This window comes from Lactuca virosa, chromosome 6 (assembly GCF_052849685.1).
Source record: "Lactuca virosa cultivar CGN04683 chromosome 6, Lactuca_virosa_CGN04683_v6, whole genome shotgun sequence".
NCBI classification, from domain to species: Eukaryota; Viridiplantae; Streptophyta; class Magnoliopsida; order Asterales; family Asteraceae; genus Lactuca; species Lactuca virosa.
This window is the reverse complement of record NC_136431.1, coordinates 218,861-229,223: the sequence shown is the minus strand read 5'-3', so window position 1 is coordinate 229,223 and position 10,363 is coordinate 218,861. Positions and strand designations below refer to the sequence as shown.

The 10,363-nt window shown below is 35.4% G+C and overlaps 2 protein-coding genes across 4 annotated transcripts; both read left to right on the top strand.

The window, feature by feature from the left end:
* The first annotated feature begins 895 nt into the window (after positions 1 to 895).
* On the top strand, positions 896 to 5,986 carry LOC145121214 (uncharacterized protein At1g51745-like). The gene is made up of 3 exons (XM_079056994.1): positions 896 to 1,486; positions 3,037 to 3,908; positions 4,652 to 5,986. Exons 1-3 carry the CDS (start codon positions 1,299 to 1,301, stop codon positions 5,734 to 5,736), a joined length of 2,145 nt encoding a protein of 714 aa, XP_078913120.1. The 5' UTR covers positions 896 to 1,298; the 3' UTR covers positions 5,737 to 5,986.
* Positions 5,945 to 9,401, top strand: LOC145121215 (gamma-tubulin complex component 2-like). 3 transcript variants are annotated; one of them, XM_079056997.1, is made up of 10 exons: positions 5,953 to 6,073; positions 6,491 to 6,577; positions 6,647 to 6,721; positions 6,800 to 6,931; positions 7,049 to 7,174; positions 7,278 to 7,385; positions 7,753 to 7,815; positions 8,124 to 8,198; positions 8,733 to 8,938; positions 9,034 to 9,401. In XM_079056997.1, the coding sequence occupies exons 2-10, from the start codon at positions 6,572 to 6,574 to the stop codon at positions 9,164 to 9,166; spliced, it is 924 nt and encodes a 307-aa protein (XP_078913123.1). In that variant the 5' UTR covers positions 5,953 to 6,073; positions 6,491 to 6,571; the 3' UTR covers positions 9,167 to 9,401. The 3 variants fall into 3 exon arrangements, with proteins under 3 accessions (XP_078913121.1, XP_078913122.1, XP_078913123.1); XM_079056995.1 differs by lacking the exon at positions 6,491 to 6,577 and having other exon boundaries at positions 5,945 to 6,073; XM_079056996.1 differs by lacking the exons at positions 6,491 to 6,577; positions 7,278 to 7,385 and having other exon boundaries at positions 5,945 to 6,073.
* Positions 9,402 to 10,363: the final 962 nt, after the last annotated feature.

Sequence of the window (10,363 nt, the reverse complement as noted above, 5' to 3'; positions counted from 1 at the left end):
TACCACCTAACCTCCATACATATAGATAATATTCTTGAACATATAGATTGTTCATTATGTAATGATATTTCCTCATTATGTGATTACTTTTCTAGAGATAATGATTACATAATGATTCTTGAACATATAGATCTTTCATTATGTTCTTTAATCTAAATACCACCTAACCTCCATACACAACTCGGTAACAACCATCAAATTACACACATAGTGAAAAGTAAACTTTGAATGACAATTTAAATAGATAATCACCCTTTACTTGTTTCCATATAAACTATCATTCACATTTTCACATTTGATAGATGTGTGTTAGCCTATGGTTGTTACCATGTGTGGTATGGATGTTGGGTGGTAGTTAAGTTAAAGAACATAAGAGGAACACCAACATTAGAGGAACACTCATTGAGTACATCTCACCATCATACCCACAACGATGCATCAGAGGAACGTAGACAGTTTGATGTGGTCAATAAGCAATATAAGAGTACTTAGACCACCAATTTATTCCTAGAAATTAGCAACAAGTGTATTTCCTTTTTTATAATAAAAACATTTGTTATGTTTATAAATGATTTGTTAATAATAATACACATTAATTCCATGGTAATTTTCAGAAAAGTCCCAATATTTTGGTTATCAGGTAATTTCCGGAAAAGTCCCAAAATTTTGAACAAACTAACGAAAAAGGACAGAATACCGGATAAATATGTGAAACCGGCCGAAAAGGGTTTTTCGAAGTTTTAACCGGTATTTTGTGCTTTTCTATAAACAAAATTTAGTTTGAGACTTTATCATAAATTTAACTAAAATTTAAAGACTTTTATGGAGATTTCCCAAACAATAATTAACACCTAACTCAACTCGTCGTCTCAGTTGAATCAGCGAGTCAACACCAACGAGTGTCATTCTACCTCCGCACAGACAAGGACGCATGCACATCCAATAGCTTGCAAAAAGAGAAATTGAATCACGCATCTGTTGATCTAATGCGAATTCTGTTTCCAAAAAACCCCTCTGAAATTTTCCCTAATTTGAATGGAAGCCCTAACCCTAAAACATATCCCCTCTGTGAATCTTCCAAATGTGGCCGTCTTTGGATCCTTTATCCATATCAACATTTTTCTCTCTTCTTCTTATCTGGAGCGAACTTTAATCTCTCCGTTGTTTTATTGGTCTCGAAGTGACTAAGCAATTTATTTTAGGTTTACAATCAGTTGGAGAGTTTAAAAACTACACTATATATACATTATTCTTTATAGAAAAGGGAAGAAAATAATTTTTTTAAAGGGAAGTAAGAGATGGAGAGCTCTGACGCAGAAACAGGCATGGTTGATTGCGGTGTTGGGACCATCGTTTGGGTTCGGAGGCGGAATGGGTCGTGGTGGCCGGGTAAGATCCTGGGCCCCGATGAGCTCTCTGCTTCTCCTCTCATGTCTCCCCGATCTGGAACTCCTGTCAAACTTCTTGGGAGGGAAGATGCCAGTGTGTAAGTCCTCTAATTCACTTCCTCGATTTCATTCTTATGCTTTCTGTATCTCGTGTATATTTGCTGGATTGCTGAAAGAACAAAGACAACTGGTGCGGTTTTCATTTGTTGAGGAAGTAAAAAAGAATGATTGGGTTAATGTCAATTTTTTTTTGTTTCTCACATTCGAACCTGTTGAACACACACCTGATATCACATAGCTACTTAGCTCAGCTCACATAAGGTGATTGCTTCGAACAGTTGTAAATGACTTGGATTTGTTGAAAAAAACTCAAATATGATCAAATCATCTAATAGTTCTTCTTGGAGCTTACATCTCTTTGTCCAGAATGATTATATTATGGAGAAGTTAGATGCTTATTCTACCAATAATACTATTACCTATCCTTTAGTTGATTAAATAAATGATTACAATCGTTAAAACACAATTTTGTTTGTGCTAAGCTTGCTATCGTCATTGATTGGTAAGTGAAACTTGAGTACTGACTTGGTTCTTTACTACTTGTTTTATGATTAATAAATCCTTACTCATTGTCTGCACTCATGTGTTGATCAACTGGACGTAAATAATTCTTACTTTATGTGAGCTAAATTCTAGGAGGTGGTGTATACTTGAGTGTCCAAGGATATTGTTATGTGGGATTTGGGATAAGTTGATAAAGGAAGATTCATGACAAAAGATGTTTTTTTTTTTTTCTTCCAGTTACACCACATGGATCATAGTGAGTAGACTTCCAAATCAGTTTGTCAGCTTCTGCTTACTTTTATAGGAATTAGGAACTATGTTCCCTGTCTTTGTCCATTGCATATCAAGCCACCAAAAGTTGATCAACATTTGAAGTGTTTTGTCTGGTAGCAAAAGCCATTGTCAGTTTTTGTTAAAACAACTTAAACACAGATCCTAAGTTTCTAACAGCATAGATGAAGATCATTGGAATCATTGTGAATGTCATTCATATATGTGATAAATGTCACTCTAAGTTCCTAAATTCTTATAGCGGTTGATGCTTTCACCCATCATAGCCTAACTACCTCGGCTATTTGACCTCTCATCGTTCATTGCTTCTATTACGTTTCCGAAGACAGATTTAGCTTCCTTGGTTTTATATAACCACGGACGGTGGAGCTTGATAACATGTTACAATCTAGACCTGATACTCACTAATTAGGGCACAATAGATTTGGTTATAGCTGAATGATTACAAATCAGGAAATGAAATCCCAAACAATCAAAAGCTACCTTCTAACTAACTTCAGGTCTATCTATACTTTTGCAACAGATACAAGACTAAAATTACATAAAAGCCCCTAAACCTGTAAAACTTATTCTTTTATTAAAAGTACGCAATCAACTACTAATTCTTAGTTCTTCTTGTGTAAGTACGCCTCGATACATTTGTATAAAGCTATCAGTCACTAGAGGTTTTGACTTATTATTTATAATCATTCTGGTTATCTGCAGCCTTGGAAGGAAAAAACTGAGGAGTGAAATTTTCTTTTTGTTCAGTTGATGTTCTTGCACCTAATAAGCTTTATTTGACAATGAACAGGGATTGGTACAACCTAGAGAAGTCGAAGCGAGTTAAACCTTTCCGCTGTGGTGAGTTTGATGACTGCATCGAGCGGGCGGAAGCTTCACAGGGAATGCCTCCAAAGAAAAGAGAGAAATATGCACGTAGGGAAGATGCTATCCTTCATGCGCTTGAGCTTGAGAAGCAAGTGCTGGAAAAGAAATATGGGAAACTAGGTGTCCAATCTAATAATACCAAGTTAGTAGGAAAAGACACAACTATAACTCCAGAATTATCACGTGACAGTGGTAAACATGTGGATCTGTCTCTTGATGACAAAAGAAAGGGTCTTTCCTTTCAGTCAAGGAGTCACCTGAATGTAGATGATGTACCTGTACGTCCTATTCTTTTCAAGCATAAACTCTCTTCCTTGGCTGCTTCAAATGGTTCCCATAGGAATGCTTCAGATGTCCTTACACCAGAAAATACGGTTATTGTCGGTAGTAAAAAGTTGTTGGAGAAAAAAAGGAAAAGGTCACAAGAGGGGAATATGGAGGAATCAGTTGGTAAGAGGCGTGACAGACATCGTCCTCTTGTTCAGGTACTCCTGAGTAGTGCAAAACTGCCCCACCATGACCACACTCACCCCTTGCAGTCAAAGGCTGATGGAGGGGAGGAGCAGAGAAAAGTTGTACACCGTGCAGCGGGTGGCAATGATCCAGGTGACACTAGAGAAGCTATCCCTGACCAAGTGGAAAATTCAGCACCCAAGTTTGAGAAAAGGAACGAGTCCTTCCCTGTTGCATTGAGTGAAGAAAACACTACTGAATCTAATGAAGACACTGAAACTGATTCTTCTGGCACTGAATCTCTGATGTCGGACACATATGACGCAATGGCTGCATTTTCAGGTTCATATTTGATTGTTTTTCTTCTGGATAGTGTCATTGTTTTTCTATTTGCCAATGTTATGCTTAGTGGTTTGAAATTCTCAGTTGGCCCATGGACACATAATTAATTCCATTGTTGTTGTGAACGTTGGCTTTTGCTTCTCAAAGCTGTTGCATGCATTAATTTGTGTTCATTCACACTCTTGACTTTACATTGATCCAGCGTGCCAAAGATTGCATAGTAATTACACATATACTCTTCTTTGCAACTATACCCAGACATAGTAGGATTGAGTCTAGATCCTCCCTATGCTTCTCTACAGCTCTTTGAATAAATCCCAATGTCATAAAAAAGCAAAAAACACATCCTTATTAGGAACTGAAACACCATGTTCATGATGTTTAGGAATGTAGCAGGGGGATTTTTCTGTCCAAAAGGCATAAACACCCATTATGAATTCCGAAGACTGTTCAATTAAAAAATGTATAGACTGTCAAGTATTTACATCAATATTCAAAGATAGTTATTCTCAAATATGTGTTTAGTATAAGTACATGTTTGTATTTATATGTTGTGACATTTAAATTTGTGAGGCCCAATGGCTGCTTGCAAGTGTTATTCATGTTACTGTTCGAATTGTATCGAGTCCCTCCTGCTTGTTTTCTGGTTGCACTTGTTTGTAACTGTTCCTCTCTCTCTCTCTCTCATTGCTTTTTGTCTGATCTTATTATTATTATTATTATTATTTTGATTTGTTGTTTAGATGAAGCTGAAGATGTTGAATTCATACCAAAAGCATTTGGAAGGCAAGGGGTACATGAGGAGAGCATGAGTGATGATGAGTCAGGAGGAGTTCCTGATGATACCGTAGCAACAGTCTCCAAATGGCAGCTGAAGGGAAAAAGGAATAGTCGCAGTTTGAGGAAGAGAAAGGTAGCTACAAATTCCAGCCACTGGATGCCGGGTTTCAATGGAATTGACACAAGTTTAAGTTTGAGAAGCGAAGCTAGTGGAGGCTTGTTAGACATGTTGAGTTGGGATGATGATCCTGATCCTTACCCTTGTTGTTTGAAGGGATACTCATACTCATACTCATACTCATACTCAGGTGAGTACCAAATATACGATGACGATGATGATGATAATGATGATGACGACGATGATGTGAGGAGGCATGGGACCCGGATGTTGATTGATGTTGAAGTAGGAGTGCAATCAAGTTATCAGAGAGAACATGTGCCCATGATTTCCCTGATGAGCAAATTGAATGACAAGGCCATAGTGGGTCACCCTATTCCAGTAGAAGCCGTGGAAGATGGTTCATCTGATGATATGTTCCAAATGGAATCATTATTATTATTAGGTGGTGGTGACACAAGTGCGCCGCTTCAACCATGGAGGACCGCCAGGAGGACCGCCAAGTGTCGGGGGGTTGCACTTGCACGGCCGCCTCAATTTTTATCAACATTAGAGGAAGAAGAAGAAGAAGAGGCGGTGGCCTCCTTTCAGTTTCAGGAGTATTATGATGAAGATGGAAAAGCAAGTGTAAATCGCAGCAACAGCAAGGGAAGAAAGTGGGCTGCACCAAAAAAGCCACAAAGGAGGACCACCTCATCTTGCAGCAGTCAGAAAATAAGGACGTTATCATCAATAGGTGGGACCCAGCAGCAGCAGCAGCAGCAGCAGCAGCACAATATGGATTTGAAAGCAGAAGGTGAACAAGGGATAGGAATGATGATGATGATGATGATGAAACCAGAGTCATTGCCCACAGCAGTTGCTTGTATCCCTGTTAAATTAGTGTTCAGTAGGTTACATGAGGAGCTGGTTGCCCCCCGCCATCAATAAACATGATGTAAATTGTATGTAATTGATTATATGCTTCCATTGCCAAAGCGGTGGTTTTGTTTTTCTGGTTTCATGCAAGAGGAACATAACATTCAGTTAGTGGTGTTTGGTTTGCTTTGGCAAAAAAAATGTTTTGGGGAAGAGAATACTGTAAAGATAGAAAGGGAGGTTGAAAATTCTAAACCCGTATGGAGAAAGTGTATATGCTATGCAGTATGCAGTGTGTTTGATATTTGATTTGATTGAGTTACAGGATGATTTCTTGGTTTATTTTATGGGTATTGCACATGATGAACTTGATAAAACACCAAATGAGATCTCTGTTGAGAAGCTTCAGGTCTTTATCCATTTACCTCATATTATCTTTACAAAAAACAGAGTATATTTTGGGCAATTATTGTCATTACACCACTGATACTTTATTCTTTCCAATCAAACCATAAAAGTTAAGACTTTTCTTCCAAATTAACCATTTTGACCTATTATATCGGGTCAAATTGTTAAATTTTGAAATATGTCTGAAACTTTAATGGTTTGATTGGAAAAAAATAAAGTAGAAGTGGTTAAACCACAAAATTGCCCAAAATATAATGCTGTTTCTGTAATTTGCCCTTATTTGTATCATCCACTTATGATCATATATCCCATATGTATAGTTAGGGATAAAAGTTATTCATGTATAAGAATTATCGTTTCTCACTCTCTTTTTAACCATTAAGTTCTATCTGAGAAAATAAATGACATTTGTAAACAGATGACTTATTGAAAAATACTCAATTTCCGGACTTTCTTTCTGCATAAAGAGTTTGATGCTATAAATATAATACACAAATAAATGAAGGTAAACTGCCTTTTTTTTTTTTTTTTTTTTGCAAATTTACGTTTTTATTTAACAGACTTCAATTTTCAGTCTCTGTTGGACCTTGCACTGCGTTCCACAGCAGCTGCAGCAGATCCTTTGCATGAAGATGTCACATGTTCTGTGGTCAGTTTCATTTATTCCTATTACAACATTCTACTTTGAGAAATGATTAATACTTTATTTATTATTATGGGTTTTCAGGACACAGGTTCTTTGTTAAAGAGATTGAGCATTCTGAAAGATCTTCAAACAGGTGGTGAGACAGTTGCAGAGCCTGATGTTGTAGAAGAGCCCTTGATCACCGGTATGGAAACCTTCTCTGTTAATTACAAGGTAAATATCAATACACCTTTTATTTCTTTCATCAAATCAATAAATAGCAATGTACTTTCAGTTATCTGATTATCTAATTATCAATTAAATGAAAGTAAGTTGGTATTTTTGTTACAGGTTCAATGGGCATTATCCCTTGTGATATCAAGAAAAGCTCTGACAAAATACCAATTAATTTTTCGATTTCTGTTTCACTGCAAACATGTGCATATGCAACTTTGTGCAGCTTGGCAACTACATCAAGTATGAGACTAAATATCCCTGATATAAATATTTATTAAAAATTAAAAATATTTCCTTTTTTACTCTTTATATTTTTTGTAGTTATACTTTTTGTTTTTTTTAGGGTGCACGTGCACGTGATATGCATGGAACTGCAATCTCTTCATCATCAATACTATGCATGAATATGCTTAAATTTATAAATAGCCTTTTACACTATCTAACATTTGAGGTAAAAATAACCATGTTCTTAAGTTTATAAATAACAATGTATTTACATTTCCTTACCAACAATAACAATATATAACCTGTAATTTGTATGTAAGATGCTTACAAATTTTATGTTATTGCTATTAATTATTATCAGTAAAAAGGTAAGTGTCTTATGTAAAAACTAAAGTATATTGTGTAAGTTTCATGCTATAAGTATGTTGTTATTATGGGTGAATAAATATAAATATATTGCTCTTTCCTATTTATTCATTACTCCGATGTTAATGTGGTTATTTATCTCTCTTTAATTCTTTTGTCAACCAACAAAGGTAGAAGTGATATTATATTATTATGATTGAATAACATATTCTTTTATCTTCTTGTAGGTTCTTGAACCAAATTGGCATGCTATGCATAATAAACTTGAAAATGCAAAGAGCATAGATGAGGTATATGTTGATTTTGATTCCTCTCAACTCTTGGGTTAAAATGCAAGAAATAGCAATGTACTTCTGTTGATTTGTTTATTGTGCTTTGAAAAATCTACCCAGTTATAGTAATGTCATCCAAATACAAAGTAATTTTCACTTCTCTAGTTTGGTAAATTGTTAAAAATATAATGTTCTAATAAGATGAAAAAATTGTACTACAATGCTTGTAAAAGAAAATTAGAGTACATTGCTATATTTCACAAATAAGTTAAAGTACGTTGTTATCTTTTTCCTTGTGTGTGCTTCTAATTTTGGTACTTAAATAGGTAATTCAATATCATTACTTTTTCATGGAGAAGTGTCTCAAGGAATGTTCACTTCTTTCTCCAATCCTCCTCAAGGTTTGCATCATTCCTATTCATAATGCTCTGAAATTTGCACATCTAAATTTCAAAATACAATATAAAAAATAGAGGAATAGAATGGTATGCAAATTTAATATGATTTTCATTAAGCATTATTTCTGTATAAAGTGCTGTTTGGATAACTATTGTTTAAAAATCTTTGAGAAAATGATGACACTTAGGGAAATGGAAAGAAAAATTAATTGAAGTCAAATTCATAAAAAGTTAGGTTAAAAAGAAACATTGATATGTAAGTTACCACATTAAGGGGATGTTTCTTTTTGACTTAATGAGGTTAACAAGGTAAGTACTCTCTCATGTTATAATTGATGAATATTCTGATATTTTCGGAATGTAAGGGTAAAATGGTCATTTGTTCAGATAGACATCATTATCTGTTCAGTCACATTACCCATACACGACTCAATGGGGCCCGAAGTCATGTCTCCATTAATTGAAAAAGAAATAGTCATAAAATACAAGGTTTGTGTTTCTTCTAAATAATAATAATAAGTTTTTGGGTGAATGCAGAAATTTGAGAAACTGAAACTTGTATGCCTTCAATATGCTTCTGCAACTCAGTGGCTAATGAGATCCATTGAAGCTCCCGATTCAAACAATTCCTTTGATGATTCACATTCATCTTCCTTGGAAAATTTAAAAGTTTTAAAGCTAAGAAAGTCTTCCAAAAAACCAAATTCACCCACAGATGAGTCTACAGTCATCGAATGTGTCCTGTAAGATCTTAAAACTATACCTCTTTTTCTTTCTATGTATGTATGTATGTATGTATGTATGTATATGTCTGATGGAGTGGAGTGATTTTTGGCAGGAAATTTGAGACGGAGTTTAGTAGTGAGCTGGAGAATTTAAGCCCAATATTGAGCAGCAGGGCACAAGCAGAACCATATTTGACTCATCTTGCACAGTTGATTCTTGGTGTTGGTATGGATCACCGGATGTAGATTTTTGTATTTTTCTTCTCAAGTTTGCTTGTTGCTTGTTGATCCTAGTGGTTTTTTGTATATATCTGTTTTGGAATGAGTGTTTTTGGGAGATTTTGCTGCATGATTAACCACTTGTGTAGATTTCATAGTAGTAAAACATGGATCATCTGGATTTGATTTAGCCATACACACAAGTTGTTTGTGGTTATTAAAATGATATGGAGTTTTATGTGATGCTGTTTTTCGTCCTTCATATTTGATTGTTTTTCTTCTGGATAATGTCATTGTTTTTCTATTTGCCAATGTCATGGTTAGTGGTTTGAAATTCTCAGTTGGCCCATGGACACATAATTAATTCCATTGTTGTGAACGTTGGCTTTTGCTTCTCAAAGCTGTTGCATGCATTAATTTGTGTTTATTCACACTCTGGACTTTACATTGATCCGTGGACAATCCTGCGTGCCAAAGATTGCATAACAATGTAGAACTAGTTTAGCTATACATACACAAATATCAACAAAAAAGAACAAATCAACAAATATAGTTCAGCAAATAAACACAAACTCAGCAAATATCAACTATACATACACATCCATTTCATAAACCAACAAAATCAGCAACATCATCAACTTATGTTTCCTCAATTAACTCATCGAACAAAATTAACAGAAAATCAACAACAAATTACCAAAAACAATAAATAAATACAAATTATAAATGAAGAATTGTTATGTTTAGAAGGTTTGCTTGCTAAGTTAACCAAAACTAAACTTAAAGTGAGATTATAGTTTGGTGGAACGGCATTTGAGGTCGGATTCAGCAAAAAGAGCAGAAAAAAAAACGAGAGAAACAGATCGAGAGAATCACATACCTGCGATAGAGACGATTGAGGATGGCGATGGGGCGGGTGGTGATGGCTGGAGATGGCGACGAGGAAGAGTATCGTTGACTGTTCTCCAGCTGTTGGTGGCGACGACAATAGAGAGAGATAGAGAGAGAAACATATGCGAGAAAAGAGCGTTAGGGCTAGAGCGTCTTTTAGTTCTTTTCAGATGTGATTCCACATCAAATTCGGTAAGTGGATTTATTTAGATTCAGACCATCAATTAATGGGTAAACAAACACCTTGAATCTTACAGATTCAAAGCTACATCTTATTAAGAGGTACTATGTGGTAAACAAACAGGCCCTCAACCATTATGTAACCATAAATTC